Source organism: Rhinopithecus bieti, unplaced genomic scaffold (genome assembly GCF_001698545.2).
Source record: "Rhinopithecus bieti isolate Rb0 unplaced genomic scaffold, ASM169854v2 scaffold_7673, whole genome shotgun sequence".
NCBI lineage: Eukaryota > Metazoa > Chordata > Mammalia > Primates > Cercopithecidae > Rhinopithecus > Rhinopithecus bieti.
The window spans coordinates 6,313,742-6,339,251 of record NW_016806375.1 but is presented as its reverse complement, the minus strand read 5'-3'; the positions used below and the strand labels follow the sequence as shown (position 1 = coordinate 6,339,251).

Below are 25,510 nucleotides of genomic sequence, written 5' to 3'. Positions count from 1 at the left end.
TCTTCTTCTTCTTCTTCTTCTTCTTCTTCTTCTTCTTCTTTTTCCTGCTTCCCCTTCAAGGGTCTCTTTATTCGATCTGCAAAGTCACTGTCAGCAACTTGGCCTGGCCCTCTATGGCTTCCAACAAGGAAATGCTTAAAAGTCAGGAAATGCATTTAGTGCCTTTCCTAGTACCAAAAATTGACTACAGCCTCTTTGGGCACCCTGAGATAAATCAATAGCATTTGCTTTTTCTTTACTTCTCTAACAGAATTCCGGAAGACAATAGATCTCTCATTTATATTTATATTTATATTTATATTTATATTTATATTTATATATACACATTCATATATAGAGAGATCCTTCAGCCAAGAAGAGGCAAAGAATCCAGCGTACCTCTGAGGTACCTCTTGGCCTGGTGCAGGAAGGCCAGGAGGCACCAACAATCTTGGGAATCACCTCGAGATGGGCAGTACTGAGCTGGTGCCTGGATGGGGGGTCTGCAACAGCCCTCTCCCTCTAAGGAGGGTGGAGCTATGATAAACCAGGGGAGCCCTCACTCAAGCTTTCCACCCATCCTGAAATGCGAACTGTACCTGATGGAGCTTTGAAGCTAAAACCCAAAGTGTAGATACAAAAGGATTCCCTAATAGGCCTCTAGGGGACTGACTCCTACCCACAGCCCCCAGGTCCCCTGAAGGCAGGTGTCATGGAAACAGAGGTCTGCTCAGCCACAGGAGAGGGGCTGGGCTCTGTCTCCTCCTCAGGTCTCCAACCACAGCCCCTGCAGGCCCTCAGGCAGGGGAACCCAAAAGGCCAGAGCAAGACTCGGGCTCGGATCACCCGGGAAAGTCCAAGGCAAACTTTTTTTTTTTTTTTTTTTTGAGAGACAGGGTCTCACTACATTGCCCAGACTGGTCTCAAACTCCCAGGCTCAAGTGATCTTCCCATCTCACCCTCCCAAGTCAGCCTCCTGATTAGCTAGGATTACAAGCTCGTGCCACCACACCCAGTCATGACCTACATTCTAACTGTCTCATTTGCAGGGTGGTGACATGGAGAAATTATCACTGTGAGAGTTACTATTATAGTGCTTATTTTTTACATTTTCTTTTTCTGGTTTCAGAAATAATGCAGGCTCTTGCTTGCTACATTTCAAGCATCCCCTCGCATTTGAGGTCCATAAGGGCAAAGATTTTGTTTAGTTGAGTATATCCCAGTCTTGACACATAAATACTGGACTTAAAAATAGTCTTTCTTCATTGAATGAAATACCAAAGTAGACAATGTAGAAAGTGAAGTGCTTCTTTTATTTTACCCTCCAGAAATTAGGATTTTTCTCTGTAGACGTTAAACAAGCAAATACAGTCATGTGTCACTTAACACCAGGGATATGTTTTGAGAAATGCATAGTTAGGCAATTTCATCATGTGCGAACACCATAGAATGCACTTATACAAACCTAGATGGGATAGCCTGCTACACACATAGACTGGACGGTATGGCCTATTGTTCCTAGGCTATAAATCTGTTCAGCATGTCACTGTCCTGAATACTACAGGCAACTTCAAGACAATAGTATTTATGTATCTAAACACAGAAAAGGTACAGTAAAAATATGATATTATAATTCTATGAGATCACCCTGGTATATACAATCCATCTTTGATTAAAATGTTATTATGCAGTGCATGACTGTTATTTATTTTAACAAAAACAAGAGCAGACTCTAGATATTGTTCCGCAGTTAGGTTTCCCACTTGAGTGTGTGTCCAGCACATCCTTCACTGCTTGTGCATTTGTATAGATGTCCTGCATCTTTTTAAACAGCGGTAAAGCTTGGTTAATAGGGTCCAGAGAATGCATCTTGAGGTGATGGTGGTAGGTGCCAAGTATGTCAGAGCTGGAAAGAATTCTAACTTCTCACCCTTCGATGACAGATGGGGAAACTGAGAGAAGACAGCTGACAGCAGACCTAGGCAAAAACCCCGGTTCAGCTTTCCTTCCACACTGAGTACTCCATCTGTTCCTCTCTTCTTGTAAAGTAATGAAAATACTCAATTTTTAACGTTTCAAAACATTAACATTTTAACGTTTCAAAATCCTTGCAGAATTTCACTGGGGCAGCCAGTCTTCTCAAGAGTGATGGGAATGGTGTGAGTGTTCTGTCCTAATCTCGAAAGTCTGCAAATACACTCTGTGGAACTCCTAACCACCTCCCATGGCTTCTTTGTTCCTTCCAGTTGCCACAGGGAGATCTGGATGTCCTGTTCTCAAACATTGATGATATCATCAAGGTGAACAGCAGATTCCTTCATGATCTACAGGAGACAGCCTCCAAGAAAGAGGAACAAGTGCAGCTAGTTGGTAAGCAAAAAACCTAAGGAGCTGTTAGCCTTAGATTCTTGTGCAATTGTTCTCAGCGAGTGGTCACTGCTTAACTGTCTCCAGAGTTCCAGGGAAATGTAGCTGAATGGCAGTCTGTTTTGGGGATCTCCAAAACACAACCTATCAGAGCCAGCGGGGCCCTCAAATAACAACTAGTCCAGTCCCATTGCTTTACAGAGACTGAGCCCCAGAGACAGAGAGGAACATCCTCACAGTCACAGAATTGTTAGTGATGCAGCTAAATGTTTAGTCTGTGTCTCTTTCATATTCATTCATCCAACAGTTATTTACTGAGCATCTGCAGTGTACAGGCAAAGCATCAACAAGAGAGTCTGAGCTTCTATTCTCATGGAGTTGACAAGTTAGTGACAGAGACAGAAGATAAACAGACAAACAACAGAATTGTAGGTGATAATTTGTAATTTGAAGGCGATAAATAGTTGTGGTAACTTCTGGGTGTGAGGGAAGGCCTCTGGAGGAGGGAACATATGAACTGAGATCTGAGTGTCAGGAAGGAGCTAGCCTTGAGAATATCTGAAGGGAGAGTAGAGAGCATAGTTGTGCAAAGGCCCTGAGGCAAGGATGAGTCCATAACGTTTAAAGGACAGATGGAAGGTTGATATGGCTCCAGGGAAATTAGTGAGGGGAGACTGTCAGGGGATAAGATAGAAGAGGCACACGAGGACCAGATCATGCACAGTGTTATAGGTCATGGCAAGGAGTTTGGAGTTTATTCTAACTGTGATGGGGAGCCATTGGACAGTTTTGAGTGGGGAAGTGACATGGTTTGATTTATGTTTCTCTTTTCCTTTTTTTTTTGAAACGGAGTCTTGCTCTGCCGCCCAGGCTGGAGTGCAGTGGCGCAATCTTGGCTCACTGCAACCTCTGCCTCCTGGGTTGAAGTGATTCTCCTGCCTCAGCCTCCCAAGTAGCTGGGACTACAGGTGCCTGCTACCATGCCTGGCTACTTTTTGTATTGTTAGTAGAGACAGGGTTTTACCATATTGGTCAGGCTGGTCTTGAACTCCTGACCTCTTGATCTGCCTGCCTTGGCCTCCCAAAGTGCTGGGATTACGGGCGTGAGCCACCACACCCGGCTGATTTATGTTTTTCAAAGATCTCTTTGGCTGTTGTGGACAATGGATTATGAGGGGGTGGTGAGAGTGGAAGCAGTGAGATCAGTTGTGGCCCAGATGAGAAATGAGGATAGTCTCCTTTGGTTTAATTTTTTTTTTTTTTTGAGATGGGATCTCACTCTATTGCCTAGGCTAGAGTGCAATGGAGCAATCATGACTCACTTGCAGCCTCCACCTTCCAGCCTCAAGGATCCTCCTGCCTCAGCCTCCTGAGGAGGATAGTCTTCTTATTCTGAAATGATTAGGATGACCACGGCAGAAAGAAAGGAGGAGTGGGCGCAAACCTCATACCTGTCTCCTTCTGTCTCATCCCATCTGCTGCCAGGATTCCCATGGTGAGGGGTTTCCTAGTGGAGTCAGGAGATATAGGGGAATGGGTGGGTGCCAGATTCACTACAGTGGCAGAAAGGAGGAGGAGATAAAGGTACCCAGTGCTGTGGCCACCCAAGTGCCCCTGGCTTTTATACCACCAATCTTCTAACCTTTCCCGAACATGAATAATGAGGATGGGGATTAAAAACAACAAACATGCAAAAAAAGCTTTGTGGGTTTTTTGTTTTGTTTTTTTTTTTGAGATGGAGTCTCGCTCTGTCACCCAGGCTGGAGTGCAATGGCATGATCTCGGCTTACTGCAACCTCTGCCTCCCAGGTTCAAGCGATTCTCCTGCCTCAGCCTCCTGAGTGGCTGGGATTACAGGCGCGCACCACCACACTCGGTTAATTTTTGTATTTTTAGTAGAGATGGGGTTTCACCATGTTGGCCAGACTAGTCTCGAGCTCCTGACCTCAGGTGATCTGCCCGCCTTGACCTCCCAAAGTGCTGGGATTACAGGCGTGAGCCACCGTGCCTGGCCTAAATACACAAAAAAATCTTAAAAACCTACTTTCTGAGTGTTTACAAAATGCTAAGCACTGTTCTTATGTACATATATTAATTCACTTCATCTCAAAATAACCCTGAAATGTAGATACCATTATCTCATTTTACAGTTGAGGAATCTTTGGCACAGAGAGACGTAATAACTTGCTTAGTCACGCAGCTAGGGGCAGAGCCAGAATTTGAATGCAGGTAGTTGGCCCTGAGAGTCAGAGCTCTCAACTGCTACACTGAATTGCTTCTGCATGGTAGAAGGTGAGACTAAAGCCTGTGTATTGTGTGTTTATCATTCCTTTGAAAATATAGTTCTTTACTAAAATAGCAATGTGAGTGAGTTACTATTCCCTATAAATGATAAAGGAATGCAAAATTAAAGAACGAGATTTTTAAAAGTATCTGTAGGCTGGGCATGGTAACTCACACCTATAATCCCAGCACTTTGGGAAGCTAAGGCGGATGAATCACCTGAGGTCAAGAGTTCGAGACCACCCTGGCCAACATGGTGAAACCCCATCTCTACTAAAAATACAAAAATTAGCCAGGTGTGGTGGCACACACTGGTAATCCCAGCTACGTGAGAGGCTGAGGCACAAGAATTGCTTGAACCCGGGAGGTGGAGGTTGCAGGGAGCTGAGATCCTGCCAGTGCACTCCAGCCTGGGTGACAGAGTGAGACTCTGTCTCAAAAATAAAAAAATTTAAAAAGTACCTATAGATGTTCTTACAGGTACTTTCTCTTTTATCATTTGATCATTATTTCTGTTAATAATGAACACTTATTTGAATGGAAATTGATATAGACCCAGGCTGAAAACATTCTAAGGTCTAAGGACTTTGAGCTCAGGCTCTTCTATAGCTACATGTTTGAGATTTGGTGAGGTTCCTTGTAAAGGTCTTCATTTCTCAGTCTGCCTTCCTGCTGGACCCACAGAGCCAAAAGGCTACTTGTCTCCTGATCACACCTGGTGACATGTCCATGAGCTGTCCTCACTGCTTCACTGTAGGGTTTCCAGTTAAAATATGGGACATGCTTATGCTAAAAAATTATTCATTGTTTATCTAAAATTCAAATTTAACAGAGCATCCTGTATTCCTCTCTCCCCTGCAAATTTGGCAGTCCTGTTCCCTGGCCTTCACAGAGTCTGCAGAAAATACCTTTCTCATCCCTTGTCTCTTGTGGTTGCCAAAAAGAGACCCAAATAACCCACATGGCTTTTCTTCTCCTCAGTGCAACTATGTGCCAGGTCAGGCCGCTCTGGTTCCTGCCCACTGTCTCTCTATTCCCCCTCTAGCCCCTAGGCCTTGCTATGCAAGGAGAGCCCTTTCCCCAGTAGGGCAGCAACAGCATTTTTTTTTTTTTTTTTTTGAGACAGAGTCTCTCTCTGTTGCCCAGGCTAAAGTACAGTGGCGTGATCTTGGCTCGTTGCAACCTCTGCCTTCCAGGTTCAAGCGATTCTCATGTCTCAGCCTACCAGGTAGCTGGGATTACAGGCGTGTGCCACCATGCCCAGCTAAGTTTTGTATTTTCAGTAGAGACTGGGTTTCGCCATGTTGGTCAGCCTGGTTGCAAACTCTTGGCCTAGCAACAGCATTTTGAAAGATTTTTGGGAGGCTGGGCATGGTGGTTCACGCCTACAATCCCAGCACTTTGGGAGACTGAGGCAGATAAATCACCTGAGGTCAGGAGTTCAAGACCAGCCTGGCCAACACAGTGAAACCCCATCTCTACTAAAAATACAAAAATTAGTTGGGCATGTTGGTGGGCACCTATAATCCCAGCTACTTGGGAGGCTGTGGCAGGAGAATTGCTTGAATCCAGGAGGTGGAGGTTGCAGTGAGCCGAGATTGTGCCACTGCACTCCAGCCTGGGCAACAGAGCAAGACTGCATCTCAAAAAAAAAAAAAAAGAGAGAAATATAATGTTAGCTACAAATATTTAAAATTTTCAAGTAGCTACATTAAGAAAATTAAAGAAACAACTGAAATTAATTTTAATGATATCTTTTATTTAACTCAATAGATCCAAAATAATATTTCAACATGTAATCAGTATAAACATTCATCATTCATTACTTTTGTTTTATATGAAGTCTTTGAAATCCAGTATCTTTTACACTGACAGCACATCGCATTTGGGGTTCACCATATTTCAAGTGCCCAATAGCCACGTGTGGCTGGTGACTACTATATTTGAGCACTGCAGGTCTAGTGGTTATAGCAGAAGCTTTGGAATCTGACTAACAAGGTCCTGCCACCCTCAAGCTCTTTCCTTTCTGAGTCCCAGTTACTGCCACCTTAAAATGAGCTTGAAAACAGTATCCATCTCTGTGCCAAAAATGATGCCAAGTACTTAACCTGAAGCTCTTTGAATTCTCATAACATCATTACTTGTTGATTATTATTAATAACCTCCATTTTACCAAAGACATCTCTGAGGCTCAGAGAGGCTAAGTAACTTTCCCAAGGTCACACAGCTTGACCAGGCAGTTAGTATTTGAACCCAGCTCTTCTAGAGCCCTAGGTCTTGACCATGCTGCTTCCCTTTCTCTCCTTTCCAACTAATCCCAGCTAGAGATAAAGTGCCCCCTTTGACACTAGGAATAAATTGTTTGCTAATCTGTGACTGGAGAAGGACAAGCAGAGAGGAAACAAGCCTTTCCTTTGGTGTAATTGGCATTCTTGCCTCTTTGGACCACTCTGTTCTCTGGGAGTTCACTTTCCTCTGTCCTTTAGTTACTGAAACACCCTTGCCCCTGGCCACACTGGTATGACAGTTTCCTTGGCATGTCTGTCTCATTCCTGAGGACACACCCATGTTGAGGAGAGTGTGGGAACTTGGGCCACACCCAAGCTATCTCCTAGCAGGGCCGTCTCTGCAGTTGGCTGATCTCTCTCTCACACAGCTTCTTCCTGGCTGCAGTTTCAGGTGGTCATGTTCTGTCCGGCTCTAGGGGCTTCTCCTGGGAGTTCTTGCTAGGCATCAGCTGAACCGACACTGGGAAAGGGTAGGCCCAGGGACGGCGATCTCCCCATGGGGATCTTTGCTGAGAACTTGCACCTCTGGCCACCAACTGATGTGTCCCAACACAGACCTTGTCTAGGTCACAGGTCTAGCCCATGGCTTTGGCAGGCAGTAGGGTCAGCTGGGCTTCCTGTGGTCCCTGGTTCCCCACCTGCCTTCTTGTGGTTAATATATTTTTCTTCACCCTCACCACTTCCTCTCAAGTCCATCCACCTTCTCTAGGTCACTAATCTCTCATCAGTTTCTGTTTTGAAAATATGGAATGCTTCGCAAATTTGCATGTTATTTTTGCAGAGGCACCATGCTAATCTCTATATTGTTCCAATTTTAGTGTATATGATGCTGAAATTGAGCACCAGCGTGATCCTTTTAAGCAGAAATCAGATCCCATCACCGCTGCTCAAAGCCCTCCAGTTGCTTCCTGCCACCATTAGAATAAAAGCTGAATCCCTTACTGCACTTCACTTACTTTGAGACCCTGCATGATCTGGCTTCTGTTGCCTGCTTATTTCCTCTACTTTATTTTTATTTTTTAAAATTAATTAATTTATTTTTTGAGACAGTCTTGCTCTGTCACCCAGGCTGGAGTGCAGTGGCACAGTCTCAGCTCACTGCAACCTCTACCTCCAGAGTTCAAGCAGTTCTCCTGCCTCAGCCTCCTGAGTAGCTGGGATTATAGGCGCCTGCCACCACGCCTGGCTAACTTTTGTGTTTTTTTTTAGTAGAGACGGGGTTTTGCTATGTTGGCCAGGCTGGTCTGAAACTCCTGGCCTCGAGTGATCCACCCGCCTTGGCTTCCCAGAATGCTGGGATTTCAGGCGCGAGCCACAGCACCCAACCTATTTTATTTTTTGACACTATCCACCTGGAGATTAATTTCCTCTACTTTATGCCCTTGTTCACCCACTCCAGCCACACTTGCCTTGTTGCTGTTGCGCTTGTGGCCAGCACTTGCCTGCCTCAGGGCCTCTGCAGGTGTCCTTCCCTAATACTGGGTGCTGCTCTTCCCTTGCTTGTTCCCAGGGCTGGTTACCTCTGCCTCTCTGGCAGACATTCACATCTTGTGAGAGGCCTTCCCCAAGTAAATCCCCCACCATTTTCTAACTCTTTATTTGGCTTCGTTTTAATTCATGGCACTTATCATATGTATATAATAAATATATTACATATGTAATATGACATATGAGGATGGGAATTAAAAATAACAAATACGCAAACAATTTTGTTTTGTTTTGTTTTGAGATGGAATCTTGCTCTGTTGTGCAGGCTGGAGTGCAGTGGCGCGATCTCGGCTTACTGCAACCTCCGCTTCCCAGGTTCAAGCAATTCTCCTCCCTCAGCCTCCCAAGAGTAGCTGGGACTACAGGAACACACCATCATACCTGGCTAATTTTTGTATTTTCAGTAGAGACAGGGTTTTACCATGTGGGCCAGGCTGGTCTGGAACTCCTGACCTCGTGATCCACCCGTCTTGACCTCCCAAAGTGCTGGAATTGTAGGCGTGACCCACCACACCCGGCCATAAGTACTGCTTCTATTTGCATTCCATAGATGAGAAAATAGAGAGCCAGAGGAGTGAAACACTTGCCTCAGGTTACACAACTGGGAAAGGGTTGCTGGAGATCTGGCCCTAGTTCCCTCGAATCCAAGCCCACACCGTAACCAGTTGTGTTATGCTGCAGCATGTCTTTGTAAATTGGGGATTTATCGTTGTGCTTGTCACACATTTTGTCTTTAATTGTAAATATAAAATGAGCGGCCAGGCGTAGTGGCTCACACCTGTAATCCCAGCACTTTGGCAGGCCAAGGGAAGTGGATTACCTGAGGTCAGGAATTCAAGACCAGCCTGGTCAACATGGTAAAACCCCGTCTCCACTAAAAATACAAAACTTAGCCGGGCATGGTAACATACGCCTGTAACCCCAGCTACTCAGGAGGCTGAGGCAGGAGAATTGCTTGAACCCAGGAGGCGGAGGTTGCTGTGAGTCAAGATTGCGCCACTGCACTCCAACCTGGGCGACAAGAGCAAGACTCTGTCTCAAAAAAAAAAAAAAAAAAAAAAAAAAGAGCTAATGGTTATGAGTGTGCTTTCTGTACTATAAAGCACTGTCCAAATGTGAGCATTATTAATATTCCTGGTATGACTATAGTTACCATTTAGTAAGTGCTCACAGGGTCCCAGCCTAAGATGTATATCATTCTGTCACTCAATCCTCAGAACAACCTTGTGAAAAGATGATAAAAACCAGAAAGTCAGGAAGATGAGGTCATTTACCCATGGTAACACGCTGATAAACCCAGCAATCTCACTGGAGAGCTGGAGGGGTTTACTTACTGCCTCCATGTTCCAAGCTAGGGAACACACAGACATGCCCTTGATGATCCCTTGTTGCGTCTTCACCCTCAGGTAACTTATTTCTGGAATTCCAAGAGGAGTTGGAGCAAGTCTATAAGGTCTACTGTGCCAGCTACGACCAGGCCTTGCTACTGGTGGACACGTACAGGAAGGAGCCGGAGCTGCAGCGGCACATCCAGGGCATCATTGAGGCGGTGGTGTGAGTAGAACAGCCAGTGAGCACTCGTTCCTGCCCCACTGACCCAGGTCAGGGGTAGCTACAGTCTCATCCCTTTTTCATGCCATTCATGCTGCTTCAGGAGTGTTGCTCTGTCAGCACCTGTGTTAGTCAGGATAGGGCAGGCTGTGCTGCAGAGACAAACAGCTCCCACATCTCAGTGGTTTCAAACAACAAAGGTTTATGTCTTCCTTTTGCTCCATTGAAGGCTGACTTGGGGTTCTGCTCTTTGTCATCCTCACTGCGGGACCCACACTCACAGCAGCCACTGTCTGGAATGTTGCCAGTAACTGTGGCTTAAGAAAAAAGAGCTCTGGAGAGTCTAACGCTGGCAATTGAATGCTCTGGGCCAGAAATAATATTAATCACTTCTTGTAATTCATTGGCCAGGACTCATCATAGCTTCATTCAACAACCAGGAGGCAGGGCATGCCATCCTACCACATGTCCAGAGTTGGAGAAGCGGAAACATTTGGGAGTAGTGCTCATAACTAGCACAGGAAAGGGCAGTGAGATGAAGGTCTCATGTGTTCCCATAGTGATGAGAAGCAGGTGTGTGTCACCTGAGGATCCCTCTCTACCAGTGACTGACATCCTACCACATGGAAAAGGGACAGAATCACCAGTCCCTGGTGGACTCATAACCTAGAATTAACACCAGTGGGTAGAAGCCCCAGGTAGAAAAATGTAGAGAGTGTGTCTTCAAATTAAAATTTTCGAATGGGTAACATGATTACATGATTCAAGAACTTTAAAACATCAAAATTTTTACAGTAAAAAATATCTGGCTGGGCGTGGTGGCTCACGCCTAAAGTCTCCTTTTCAAGAACCCATGTCCTAGTCCCTCTCTGCTTCCAAAAAAACTGTACTTATTTCCCCCTTTTATTCATCCTTCATGGGTCTTACAAACAGACTTCTGCAAAGGTCACTAAATATATTTCTATAGTTTACAGATATAAAGGGAAGCAGGTGCCAGAGATGAGACAAAAGGGAGAAGTGGAGGCTGCGCAAACTAGAGGCAACAGACCCCGTGTAGCGTGCAGCTGCAGCACAGCTTAGCTGATTGTTGCTCTATCAAGTGGCTTTTGCCAGATAACAAACCACCCCCAAAATGTAGTGGCTTAAAATAAACATTGATTTAGCTCACACTTCTGCATATTAGCAATTTAGGTGTACTCAGTAAATGATTCTCCTGGAATCATTAGCACCCTCAAATATCTGCAGTCACCTGCAGGTCAGCTTTGCTGATCCTGGCTGGGTTTTTTCACGTATCTGGGACACAAGAGCTGCCTCACCAGTGGTTGCATGGTCTCTCCTCTTCCCGCAGGCTAGCTTATTCACATCGTGGTCTAAGGTTCTAAGGGCAGTGGGGAGGGCTTGGCATCTAGAGGTCTTAGCTGGGAACTGGCACATCGTCATTCACATGAAGTCCTAAGGCCAGCCCATACTTAAGGGGTGGGGAAATAAACTCCATTTCTTGGTAGCAGGAGCTTCAAAGTGACAAAAGCTTGTAGAGATTAGGAGAGGAATAGTTGCAGTGATTTTTTTGCATGTAGAATGCAGCTGCCATGTAGAAATGAGGGTCTATTGTGGCCAGAGCCTCTGATTTTTTGAGAGACGCCAGAAACTGAGATGTAACATCTCTCAAGAGTTCAGCGCTGGCATCTAGCTCAGACATTTAATAAACATGGTGTGTGGGAGCCCTGGTTGTTCAGAAGCTGCTGTTTACTACAGCCTCTGCGCTTTGGTCTTTTCTAGCCAGGCCAGCTGGGTTTTGCCCATGGGCTCTGGAGCCGGGCTACATGGTGGTGGATGTGGCTTGGCCCCTGGACATGAGAGAGCCATTTTATGTCTCAAGACCTAGTTTCCTTATGTGTAGGGTGGGAGGAATAACAGCCCTGCATGGGGCATTGATTTATTGCACGTAAGTGACACTCAATGAATCCCACGTATTATAGTTATCTCAGCTAGGCAGGGATTCTATTTTCTCTGAGACCACACTGTCGTTCTCAATTTTATCAGCGCCATGCTCCCTTGTTATAACAAATATTACATAAATTTACTATCCTGAGACATATCCTGAAATATATGTATAAATAAATCTCTCCTACCTATATATGTAACTGAAAAAAATCAATATAATGACTTCAATATAAAGGAGAAATAAAAGGAAAATCATTCCAATAAAATACTATATATTTCAGTGTGCATATCCTTGGACACCACTACTAAAAGATATAAGGAAGCCATCAGATGCTTGCAGCTACTTATAATAAATAAGTCTGGATTTAAAGAAAGAGATATCTGAAGCTGTTCTGTACAAAAGTACAAAAAAAGAAAGAGCACAGAATGACAGTGACAATAAACCTGACTTCCTTGTTTATGATAAGAGAAAGAATGAAATAATATCGTTGAAATGGGATTTATAAAAGGTAGTGTCATAGTAATTCCCAGTATTATGATATATGACTGGATAGAGTCCAAGAGTGATAAACATATTTAGGTTTTTAGAAGTGTAGCACATTGGCCGGGCGCGGTGGCTCAAGCCTGTAATCTCAGCACTTTGGGAGGCCAAGACGGGCGGATCACGAGGTCAGGAGATCGAGACCATCCTGGCTAACACTGTGAAACCCTGTCTCTACTAAAAAATACAAAAAACTAGCCGGGCGAGGTGGCAGGCGCCTGTAGTCCCAGCTACTCGGGAGGCTGAGGCAGAAGAATGGTGTGAACCCGGAAGGCGGAGCTTGCAGTGAGCTGAGATCCGGCCACTGCACTCCAGCCCGGGCGACAGAGTGAGACTCCGTCTCAAAAAAAAAAAAAGAAGTGTAGCACATTGCAGGGCCTTTGTTCAGTCTCTGAATGTTCAGGGGGACATGTGAGACATGGAACAATTCTCTGTAGTTCAGGACTGTCCTTGCAAGACATCCAGTGGACCTGGTCCCTGCCCATTAAATGCCAGACATTACTTTCCAGAGCCTGGCCAATAAGAATCGCCATGCCAGCCGTAACTAGTTCTTTCTCAGTCTGCTAGGATAGATGGCACCAGGTTATTAGATTCCTTGGGATTCCAAAATGCACGCTGACCCCACCCTTTATTTGGGTGGGATATTCATTCTGTCTTTTAAGGCAACTCTTCCCATCTAAGAGCCAAGGGAATAAAAAGCTCGCCTTGGCAGTGGGCAGGAAGCTCTGCCCTAGGTAGGACTGCCCTAATGGTAGAGCTGTCAGGGTGGAAAAGGCAGCCTTGCAGAGATGGACCTGTTCAGCGCAAAGCACTGCAGTTCCAGAATGATGGCTGAGGCAGCAGAGTTTGGAGAAGGCAAATAATCTTCTTTGCTTTCCTTTATCAGCTAGATGTGTTTGTTTTAAATATAAAAGCAACATATGCTTATTGAACAAAAGGAAAGTTCCAACAACACACAAGTATATAAAGTAAAAACATAAAAGTCCATTCCCCTAGCAATGTTTTCCATCCAAATTTTCTACTGTATATTTATAGATAGAGAGAGAGAGAGATGAACAGACAGATGATTAGATAGATAGATGTAATTTTTTTTTTTTTTTTTTGAGACAGAGTTTTGCTCTGTCTCCCAGGCTGGAGTGCAGTGGTGCAATCTAAGCTCACTGCAACCTCTGTCTCCCGGGTTCAAGGGGTTCTCCTGCCTCAGCCTCCCAAGTAGCTGGGACTATAGGAGTGCACCACCACGCCCGGCTAATTTTGTATTTTATTTTTTTTTTTATTTTTTTTTTATTTTTTTTTGAGACGGAGTCTCGCTCTGTCGCCTGGGCTGGAGTGCAGTGGCCGGAATTCAGCTCACTGCAAGCTCCGCCTCCCGGGTTCACGCCATTCTCCTGCCTCAGCCTCCCGAGTAGCTGGGACTACAGGTGCCCGCTACCTCGCCCGGCTAGTTTTTTGTATTTTTTAGTAGAGACGGGGTTTCACCAGGTTAGCCAGGATGGTCTCGATCTCCTGACCTCGTGATCCGCCCGTCTCGGCCTCCCAAAGTGCTGGGATTACAGGCTTGAGCCACCGCGCCCGGCCAATTTTTGTATTTTTAGTGGAGACAGGGTTTCACCATGTCAGCCAGGATTGTCTCGATTTCTTGACCTCGTGATCTGCCATTCTTGACCTCCCAAAGTGCTGGGATTACAGGCGTGAGCCACAGCTCCCATCTGACAGATAGAATTTTTATGAGGCTTCTTCTATACATGCTGTTCTAGAACTTACATTTATGTTTAACCATAGTAATGAATCTCTTTTCAGGATAGCATGGCTATTTCTACAGTGTTCTTTTCTTTCTTTCTTTTTTTTCTTTTTTTTGAGACGGTCTCACTCTGTCACCCAGGCTGGAGTACAGAGGCTGTACACCCAGGCTGGAGAACAGTGATCTCAGCTCACTGCAGCCTTGACCTCCTAGGCTCAGGTGATCCTCCTACCTCAGTCTCCTGAATAATTTGGACTACAGGTGTGTGCCACCACACCTGACTCATTTTTGTAGAGACGGAGTTTCACTGTGTTGCCCAGGCTGGTCTCAAACTCTTGGACTCAAGCAATCTGCCCACCTTGGCTTCCCAAAGTGCTAGGATTATAGGCATGAGCCACTGTGCCCAGCACAGTGTTTTTTTAATGGCTGCAGAGTTTCTTTCCTGGATTGCTCTTAAACTATGGCTTATTTGGCCATTCCTCTATTGAAGGATATTTGGGTTGTTTCCAATTATTTACTAACTCAAATAGAGTCGCTGAACAACTTGTACCTTTATCTTTGCTCACTTGAGTTTGGATTTCTGTGGGTCTATTTCTAGGATGGGATTGATGGAAGAAAGGGTTTGTGGGCCGGGCGCGGTGGCTCAAGCCTGTAATCCCAGCACTTTGGGAGGCCGAGATGGGTGGATCACGAGGTCAGGAGATCGAGACCATCCTGGCTAACCCGGTGAAACCCCGTCTCTACTAAAAAATACAAAAAACTAGCCAGGCGAGGTGGTGGGCGCCTGTAGTCCCAGCTACTCAGGAGGCTGAGGCAGGAGAATGGCGTGAACCCGGGAGGCGGAGCTTGCAGTGAGCTGAGGTCCGGCCACTGCACTCCAGCCTGGGCGACAGAGCGAGACTCCGCCTCAAAAAAAAAAAAAGAAAGGGTTTGTACCCTTTACAAATTGCCAAACTCCTCTGCCTCTCCAAGATCTTGCCAGTTGATACTCCCACCAAGAGAATGTATGAAGGCCTGTTTTTCCACCCTCACCCAGCTCTGTGTATCATCTTTCAATTTCTGTTGCCTATCTGAAAAGCTGCATAAAAAAGTATTGTCCAAATTACCTTAGAAAGTCTGTAAATGTGAGCGGATGCTCTCATTCTTTGGTAATCCCTTCATGGTTGTGAGGAAAATACACGATCATCTCTTTCAGGACGGCTTGCACTCTAATTTGTGAGTTGACAGTTGTCCCTGGGAGACAGTTGGCTCTTTCCCATGGAAAGGGAGCCCAGAGGATGGAGTTTTGCAAATACCTGGCAGTGGTTTCCACCCTCCCTGCCCACAGTCTGCCAAGCCCCTGGACACCCTTGGTGAGAGCAGATGGCCAGCGTAGGCGTCTCCTGATGGGTAATCCCGCCCCCTGCAGCTTCTGAGGGGCTCCCACCTGCTCTGCCTGTTCTTAGCTTCATGGCTGATCTTTCCTGGACATTTGGTCTGGAGATTTTCCTAAGGAGGGAGAGCCAGAGGCACAAGTATTATCAGGGAGGGCCCAGAGAAAGGTCCTGAGCAGCATTGGTTGAGTCTTCAAGGAGAAGGTACACTTAGATGGCTGATGTTTGAAACCTTCGTGACTTTCTCCAAGCTGGGCCTAGGGGCTACTGGTCATGATCAAAAAAAGACTGTGGAGCCCCTTCCCAGATGCCATTCACTTGGGGACTCTTGATGAAATTCCAGACATCCTTAAGAAGGAGACTATAACTAGTCATCCATGCATCAATGGTGTATCTGGAAGGGACCTTGGCACCATTAGTTCCAGAGTTTTGTTTTGTTTTCACTTTTTTTTTTTTTTTTTTTTTTCAAGATGAGGTCTTGCTTTGTTGCCCAGGCTGGAGTACAGTAGCATGATCACAGGTCAGTGTATTCTCGTACTCCTGGGCTTAGGCAATCCTCCTGTGTTAACCTCCTGAGTAGCCACCATGCCTGGTGAATTTCTTTTTCTTTTTTTTCTTGAGACAGAGGTCATGCTATGTTGCCCAGGCTGGTCTTGAGCTCCTGGCCTCAAGCAATCATTTTTTAAAACTTTTTTTCATAAAAAGTTTCAAACTATAGAAAATAGTATAATGTAATAGATACATACCCACCACCTAAAATTAACAAGTGTTAACAAGTGTTAACATTTTGCTGTTTGCTTTATCTATTTTTATGCCAATTTGAAGGAAATTGTAGATATTATGACTTTTACCCCTAAATACTTTAAATACATCTCTAAAAATTAAGTTCCTGTGATTTTTAAGAACTTTTTTTGGCCGGGTACGGTGGCTCATGCCTGTAATCCCAGCACTTTGGGAGGCCAAGGCGGGCAAATCATGAGGTCAAGAGATCGAAACCATCCTGGCCAACATGGTGAAACCCTGTCTCTACTAAAAATACAAAAAAAAAAAATTAGCTGGGCGTGGTGGTGTGCACCTGTAATCTCAGCTACTTGGGAGGCTGAGGCAGGAGAACCACTTGAACCCGGGAGGCGGAGGTTGCAGTGAACTGAGATCGCACCACTACATTCCAGCCTGGTGACAGAGTGAGACTCCTTCTCAAAAAACAAAACAAAACAAACAAACAAAACAAGAACATTTCTTTAAGGCAGCAGACGATTCTATTAAATAAGTTATCATGTGGATACCCAACACAGTTGAGTTGCCCTCGGGACATATCTGAGCAGAGATGTCAAGGATCCAGTTGTATGTGTCAGTCTGGAGCTCTGGAACAGAAGTTGGAGGTGGAGATCTGGGCTTGGGATGTGTTTAAAGCCATAGGACCAAATGAGGTCACTAAGAAAAAGTGGAGAGAGGGAGGAGAAGACACCCAGGACACTCCGGCATTGGAGAGAGACCAACAAAGCAGGCTGAGAGAGCTGCCTGCAGAGTATGAGGAGAAGCAGGACAGAGGGTGTCTCTGGGGCCAGAAGAAGAAAGTGTTTCAAGAGCAAGGGTGTCAGTCGTGTCTGCTGTGGAGAGGCCGAGCAAGCTGAGGGCAGAGAGCTTGAACGCTCGATTTGGGACAGATGGGAAACCAAGGCCCAGAACTGTCACTGCCTGCCTAACATCTAGAACTCACAGGTTACAGGTGAGGAACTGGAGGACCACAGAGGGAGGTTGACTTGCCTGAGATCACACAGTGAGCTAAATGGTAGAGTGAGGACTAGAGCCCAGGCCCCCTGGTCCTCCAAAGGGTGGGCTTTACCTGCCTAATACCAGCCTTCTCCTTCAGGCCGCAAGCTGGATCTTCAGGCCTCAGTTTCTTGCTGGTAATTCCTCTGCAGAGGATCACCAGGTACCCATTGCTGCTGCAGAAAATCCTGGAGAACACAGTCCCTGATGCCAGTGCCTACCCTGTCCTTCAGAGAGCTGTCTCTGCCCTCCAGGACGTGAACACCAATATCAATGAGCACAAGATGCGCAAGGAAGTGGGTAAGGACTTGGGCATTTAAGAGGACACATTAGTGGGAATGCTTCCAGTTACAGAAAATTTATCTAAAATCGGCTTCACCCGTAAAGAGAATGTAGTGGCTTATGTAACTATAAACCCAGAGGTAAGGCAAGCTTTAGGTAGGGTTCGATCAGGGTGCTGGCTCCATTTCCCTGTAACTCCCTTGTCTCTGCTCTTTACTCTGTATCAGCTTCATCTTCAGGCTGGCTTGCCTCATAATAGTAAGTTGTGGCTGTTCCAAGACTCACAGCTGCACACCATACTTACCAGGGTAAGGCAGGATTTTCCCCTTAGCCACAAAATTAAATCAAAGCTTCTCTTTGATTAGGACCCACCTGGGTCATGTACTTACCCTGAACTAATCATCATAGTTAGGGAGTTGTGAACTGATTGACTTAGGCCTAGGATATGTGCCCTTCTTTGAATCGATCACTGTTGCCAGGGGGTTGGAATTATATAAATTGGCTTGTGTCAGTCAGCAACCCACCCCCTGAGCTAAAGTGAGATCAATCTCATCCAAACCACATGACTGCCACACTATGGAGGAGAAACCAATACTGGGGAGGTAAAGAGCTGTGCATATATCTGGGGAGAGAGGAACCCCTGCCCCTCAGGTTATTAAAACAGAAAGGTTTGGAAAATGAAGCAGTGTCCCAAGTGAAGAGAAACTCAATTACGTGCCTGAGACAATATACAACTGGCAATTCAGCTAATGTTTACTAAGGGCTGGCTGCACCGTGCTTTTTCCTTCAACATCACATTTGGTCCTTGAGAGCATACATCACTTGCTTCCTATCACCGAACTGGTAAGGGACAGAACCAGGTTTCACACTCAGGCCTGGAGTCTTCACCGCCATGCTACACTATATTTAGCAGCTTTGGATTTCCTCCCCACCTGCTTCTCCATCCTACGACAGATCAGTAGGAAGCACTGAGTCAGGACCGGGAAGCGTGGCTCCCAGATGGCCTGGCTCAAAGTGGCTGAGGGACCCCAGGCAAATCTCTTCTCCCTGGGTTCTTCTTTAGAAAGTTCATTCAGACCCTCTGTCTTAGGTGACTCTCCCAGCAATCCTGCAAGGTGGCTTGTCCCATTTTACAGATGAGGAAACTGAGGCCCCAAGGAGGGGTGACTTTCCAAATTCAAGCAGGCAGGAAGCTCTACAGCTAGGGCTCACACCTCGGATACAGGACCCTGTGCTTTTCCTGCGTAACTCATCAACCTGATGAATGTGACCCTGATGGAGCAGAGGGCCCAAGCAGGTGCCCAGCCAGGCATGTCCATGACACTTGCTTTCCTGAGTCAGCTTGATCACCGTGCTTCCCCTCTTCTGTGTCATTGCAGCCTCCAAGTACACCAAGGTAGAGCAGCTGACCCTCCGGGAGCGGCTGGCCCGCATCAACACGCACACCCTCTCCAAGAAGACCACCCGGCTGAGCCAGATGCTGAAGCAGGAGGCGGGGCTGATCCCCAGGGTGAGCGTGGGCCTGGGAGGAAGAGTCACACCCAGCCACTCCCAAGGCCAGGCCCTGCACAGTGGTAGACAGGGGGCTTAGGCTCCTTTCAGAACTGAGGACACGGAGGCTGAGAGAGTGAGGTGCTGGGAAGAGGCAGAGGTGGCACCCCACTTGATTCCAAAGAGCCAGTGGAGGGGTTTCTCCAGTGTCTTGGGCCACTCTCTTTGGGGCCTGTTTACACAGATAGGAGAGCTGGTCTCTGGGTTTGGGCAAAGAACCAGCCCTAAATAGCTGCTTCTAGCAGCTCAGCAGGTTGGTGCAGTGCCTGCTCTGAACCAAGCATGCTCACACAATGAAATAGGTGTTCCCACTATCCCCATGAGAAAACAGAAGCTCAGAGAGGGTAAAACACCTGTCCAGGGTCACACGGCTAGGAAGCCAATGAACTGGGGTTCATGCTTGTGTATCCGATTCCATGCTTTGAATGTAAAGCCACTGAGCTACACTGCCCACTCAGCTTTGGGGTTGCGAGAACCGGCTCTGGTGGGCGAGTCTGTGGAAAGGTTGTCCCAGGGAGGACTTGGGACACTGGAGCAGGTGTACACTGCCCCCATGTGGATATTCTCAGCCCTCACACACATTACTTTCAGACAGAAGACAAGGAATTTGATGATTTAGAAGAGAGGTTCCAGTGGGTGTCTCTGTGTGTGACTGAGCTGAAGAACAACGTGGCTGCTTACCTGGACAATCTGCAGGTGAGGACCTTGCAGGGTTCATAAGGGGCGAGTCTGGGCTGGGTTCCCCTGGCAGGAGGCTTGCAGGGCCCAGCCTACAAGCTGGGAAAGGCACCAGCCTCAGAAACCAACCAGATGAAGTCATCCTGTCTCTGGCTGCCTCCAGAAGAATGCTGGCCAGCACTCCTCAGCCCCAGGTCATTATACTGGGGGCAGCTCTGAGCCCATTGGAGTTCCTACCACATAGGGCCAAAATTCACTGGAACCAGAGCCCTCCAGAGCAACCCTGCCAGACCAGCACCTAGAACAGGGGAGACAAACGCAGGTGCCTAAAGGGGCCAGGCAGGTAATGCTACTGAGTGAAGTGTGCAGGTAATAGGCAATCCAATGCAATAGGAGCCTAGTGTCTAACAGGCTGTTTATGAGGCTTTTCAGTGGACTTAAATATAAAATAATATTTGGAATTTGAAGGGCTGAATGAATGAATACATGAATCAAATCTAAAGGAGCAGCTATTTCTCAGCTCTGCGGGATTGTTGCTGGGTGAGAATATGGGCCCAGTTCTTCTGACTTTAAGAGAAACATACCTGGAAATTCAGGTATTTTTCAGATTTTTGATGACATCTCCTGATGTGTCAATGTGAGCAACTAATTAAACGAAGATTTAAATGCCATGAAGGCATGTTTATTTTTACTGCATTGATGTAAATAGGAAAAGTTAGCTGATTTAGAGAAAAATATTAATAGAACATGTGGAATATGGACTGGGTGCAGTGGCTTACACCTGTAATCCCAGTACTTTGGGAGGCTGAGGTGGGCAGATCACTTAAGGTCAGGAGTTCGAGACCAGCTTGGCCAATATGGTGAAACCTCATCTCTACTAAAAATACGGAAAAATTTAGCCGGGCATGGTGTCACGTGCCTGTAGTCCCAGCTACTCAGGAGACTGAGGCGGGAGAATCGCTTGAACCTGGGAGGTGGAGATTGCAGTGAGCCAAGATCGTGCCACTGCACACCAGCCTAGGTGACAGAGTAAGACCCTGTCTCAAAAAAAAGAAAAGAAAAGAAAAGAAAAGACCCCACAAAGGTGGCTTGTAAATGTGTGAAGTTCAAGAAGCACTGGAATGAGGAGAAAGATATTGGCTCAGTCTAAGGCAGAACTTTCTGATCGCTTAAGCTGTGTGAGGACAGGATCAGCTCTGTCTGTCCCTCTCACTGCGGGTGTGTAGACAGCCTGGAAAACCTCTTCAAGGAGGTGTGGTGGAAGGGGATTCCAGCGTACGATGGCCACGACCGGCCATGATTCAATGTTTCTCCTTGGTACTGGGTCCAGACTTTCCTCTGCTTCAGGACGCACGAATACAGTCTGGACATCCCCGAGGGGCCTGCAGTGCAGTATTGCAATTTGGCAAGAGACCTTCAGCTCGAGGCCTTCCTGACGTTTGTGAGTGGAACGTTTCCTTTCTCCTTTCTTTGTTAGGCAGGTGGTAGAGCGTACAAGAATACTATTTAGAAACCAGGCACTTTGGCCAGGCGCGGTGGCTCACGCCTGTAATCCCAGCACTTTGGGAGGCCGAGGCAGGTGGATCACCTGAGGTCAGGAGTTCAAGACCAGCCTGGACAACACGGTGAAACCTCGTCTCTACTAAAAATACAAAAAATTAGCCGGGCGTGGCAGCGTGCGCCTGTAGTCCCAGCTACTCAGGAGGCTGAGGCAGGAGAATTGCTTGAACTCGGGAGGTGGAGGTTGCAGTGAGCCAAGATCATGCCACTGCACTCCAGCCTGGAGACAGAGTGAGACTCCATCTCAAAAAAAGGAAAGGAAAAAAAAAAAAAGAAATCAGGCACTTCACACAATTGCCACATCTGTAATCTTCGTGAGTGGTCAGCAGCATAGCGATTATTATTAGTGCCCTTTACTGATAAAAATAGCCCCCACTAGCATTTACTGAGCCTCACTATCTGCGAGGCTCTATGCTAAGCCCTTTATATTCCTTACATCACTTAATCCTCACCATATGGTTTTCGGAGTGGCTTCTATGAATAGCCCCATTCTGCAGATGAGACCTTGAGGCTCAGAGGGGTTGACCTCCTGGGTCATTTATACAGATGGTCAGTGGTAAGCTGGGATCTGAGCCCCAAAGACTCTTGACCATCACTCTATACAAAATCTTTTCTAAAGCTGGGCAAGGTGGCTTATGCCTGTAATCCCAGCACTTTGGGAGGCCAAGGCAGGAAGATTGCTTGAGCCCAGTTGTTTGAGACCAGCATGGGCAACATAGACCCTGTCTCTACAAAAAATAATAATCATAAAATTAGCTGGGTGTGGTGGCATGTGCTAAGGTGGGAGGATCGCTTGAGCCTGACAGGTAGGCTGCAGTGAACTGTGATTGCGTCGCTGCACTGCAGCCTGGGAGACAGAGTGACACCCTGTCTCAAAAAAAAAAAAAAAAAAAAAAAAAAGTTTTCAAGATCTTTGCATAATAATGATTCAAAGTGCTATATAAGATTGAATGCCTACTCTGTGCTAGGCACTCTGTTAAGCTCATTACATGCATCGTCCCCATTTTTCAGATGGGCAGATTGAGGCCCAGAGAAGTTAGATAACATGCTAAAGGTCCCAGCTAACCAGTGGGGATTAGACTGGAACCCGGGCCTGCATGCTTCCAAAGTCCCTTCTCACAGCCCCTGCCCTTTGCCACTTCCTTTCCTGACTCCCACGCTCACCTCTCCCCACAGAAGCAACGGCTAGAAGGCCTGGTGTGGCAGCCACTGTGCAGCCTGGCCAAAGCCCTGCTTGGCCCTCAGAACCTGATCAAGAAGCGTCTGGACAAGCTACTGGACTTTGAGCGGCTGGAAGAGAAACTGCTGGAGGTGGGCAGCGTGACCTACCAGGAGGAGGCCGCCCGGCACACGTACCAGGCACTCAACTCCCTCCTAGTGGCTGAGCTCCCGCAGTTTAACCAGCTGGTCGTGCAGTGGCTGGGCCAGATCCTGCGCACATTCATGACCCTCCAGAGGGACCTTGCAAAGCAAGTGCTGCAGAGGGCAGAGGGCAGCATGGCCCAGGTGAGGCCTCTGGGACTGGGACACCTGTGGGGAGTAGCCAGGCAAGGCCCTGTAGCCCCATCAGCCAGCTGTGTGTAGGGGCTAGGATGGAGGGAGGATGGGCCTGAAAACAGGGCATCAGGCACGTAGGAGGAAGTGGTGGGAACCTTCCAGATCTCTCTCATGCCCAGTCTCCCTCTATTAGTGAAGTCAGACCATGAAAGCAAGGATAGGACTGAGATTCCAGACCATTCCCAAGTCCTACGACTCAGAAGCAGAATAAGCTTTGCTGGTACAATAGCAGATCTTGGGATTGATCTCTGGAGTGTCCTAGAAGTTGATGACAGAGACAGAAGGTCATTTCTACACAGTAAGGAGTAAATGTCTGAAGCCAGTGTTATTATTATGACTTCTAGCAGCCATCTTCTCATGAGTACTTAGGATGTACCTGTTTGGAGCACTCTCCATGCGTGATCTCATCCAATCCTCACAACAGCCCTACAGAGGAGGAATAATGATCCTCATTTTAAAAATAAAGAAGCCAAGGCACGGAGAGGTTAAGTAGCTTGTCTAGGTCCACATGGCTAATAGCAAGCTTTGAACTCTGATAGTTCAGCTCCAGGGCCTGGACGCTCAACCACAACACTTAAGAGCCTATAAAAGGAGCTACCGGCTGAAAGCATAAATAGGTTCCACAGAGGTTTGGATAAACCTCCAAATGCACACTTTGATTTTAGAATTTGGAAGACTGGAGTTGATATAGGAAGGAATACCCAACTGTTTCCAGATCTTGCTCTAAGATGTCAACATCAGAGCTGAATTGCTGTTGGGTCCAACCTTGGAAGCAATTTCTTTTTTTTTTTTTTTTTTTTTTTTTTTTTGAGACAGAGTCTTGCTCTGTCGCCCAGACTGGAGTGCAGTGGCACAATCTCGGCTCACTGCAAGCTCCACCTCCCGGGTTCACACCATTCTCCTGCCTCAGCCTCCCAAGTAGCTGGGACTACAGGCGCCCGCCACTACGCCCAGCAAATTTTTTGTATTTTTAGTAGAGACGGGGTTTCACTGCGTTAGCCAGGATGGTCTCAGTCTCCTGACCTCATGATTCGCCCGCCTTGGCCTCCCAAAGTGCTGGGATTACAGGCTTGAGGCACCACGCCCGGCCAGGGAGCAATTTCAATACTCCTCCTATCACACGCTGCTTCCTGTGTGTCACGATTTCCAGCTCAGCTTTTCCCCGTTCAATTCTTTGCATGAAAATTCTACTAAGATTTGCCTTCCCCACCCTGTCTCCTTTCCAGCCCACAGCCCTCCCCTCCAGCACACAGCTGCTGAATGTGGCCACTCTGCACAGATGCCTGCCTCAGCTTAGAATGCTGCTCTCCATTGTCCCTCAGCACTTTCACTGTCTGGCATAGAGTAGGAGCTCCCCAAACAGGTAGCAGATGAATGAGTCTCTCCATGAGCTCTCAGAGCTCCCCATCTCCTGGGAGGGAGAAGTCATCTCCCTATTCTCTGTACTCCAGCAGCCCTGTGGATGGAACTGTGCCCAGTACTTTCCAGAGCCTGCCTTTTGCTGCAGGGATCCATGAATGTGTTTCTCCTCAAGCAGGGGTACTGGGACTGCAAGCTTTTCCTCTTTTTGGACCTCACAGAGTTCTGTCCCAGACACTCTGCGAATTGAATTAGGCCTGAACCATCAGTAAAAGAAGTGTTTCTCTTCCTTGAGGGCAGAAGAGCAAATCTGATGAGGTGATCTTTTCCTTGTCCTGTAGCCTAGAGGTTTTCTCTCCTGAGCTGCCCCAGCCCCTTGCATTAAAGCTGGGATGTGCAGAGCTGAGGAGTGTTTGGGGATGCCAGTAGAGAGGTGGTCATGTTTATAAAAGCAGAAAGTAAGGGTGCTTCCTGATTGGCCTGTCAGAGTCTGCTGGTGACAGCTGCTAGCCTGCCTTATCTGTGTCCTGTGGTCCACGCACCTGGCCTGTCCATGTGGAGCCTGGGAAAGGCTGCAGCCAGAAACCTCAATCTCTCTGCATCCTGGTGGGAGGAAGGCTCTGGGTCAGCACTGAGAGCAGTGAGTTTGGTGACAAGCTGTGAGTTTGGTGACAAGCTGTGGGGTCTCACTCACTCCTAGGTTGTCTGATGAAAATGCAAGTGATCCTGCACAGGGTCAAGGTCTCAGGACAGAGTATCACTCAGAACTCCGTGGGTTGAAAGTAACATAAACCCAAACCAAGCCAGGGATCTCCTTGTCCCCTCTTGTCCAGCTCTGTTGACAGTGTCTGTCCCCACTTAGCTGCCCCACCACCACGTCCCAGAGCCTGCCTTCAGGAAGCTGGTGGAGGACGCACTGGGCCGGACGAATAACCAGCTTCGCTCCTTTCAAGAGACCTTTGAGAAAGTGCTGCCACCTCCCACCACACAGGTAAGCATCCTTCCTCCACCCCCAAAGACTGTCCAGTTCTTCACTGGCCTGTAGGGTGAGGCTCCATCCATCCCCTCTTTCCTTTCCTTTTTTGTCCCCCAACGTTTCTTGTTATCCATGGAAATATGTTCTCTCTCCTTTCTCTTTGAGCTGGGGGTCGGGAGCACACCCAGATACATACATACTCTTTACATCCAAGAAGTA

General features: G+C 47.0%; 1 protein-coding gene across 1 annotated transcript in view; it reads left to right on the top strand.

The window, feature by feature from the left end:
- The first annotated feature begins 2,226 nt into the window (after positions 1-2,226).
- ARHGEF37 (Rho guanine nucleotide exchange factor 37) overlaps positions 2,227-25,510 on the top strand; it is a 34,107-nt gene continuing 10,823 nt past the window's right edge. The window contains exons 1-8 of the mRNA XM_017875807.1: positions 2,227-2,349; positions 9,812-9,959; positions 17,429-17,628; positions 18,990-19,120; positions 19,753-19,857; positions 21,170-21,280; positions 22,576-22,905; positions 25,178-25,306. Of these exons, the coding sequence (XP_017731296.1) occupies positions 17,613-17,628; positions 18,990-19,120; positions 19,753-19,857; positions 21,170-21,280; positions 22,576-22,905; positions 25,178-25,306 (822 nt within the window). The 5' untranslated portion in view covers positions 2,227-2,349; positions 9,812-9,959; positions 17,429-17,612. The remainder of the gene's footprint in view (positions 2,350-9,811; positions 9,960-17,428; positions 17,629-18,989; positions 19,121-19,752; positions 19,858-21,169; positions 21,281-22,575; positions 22,906-25,177; positions 25,307-25,510) is intronic.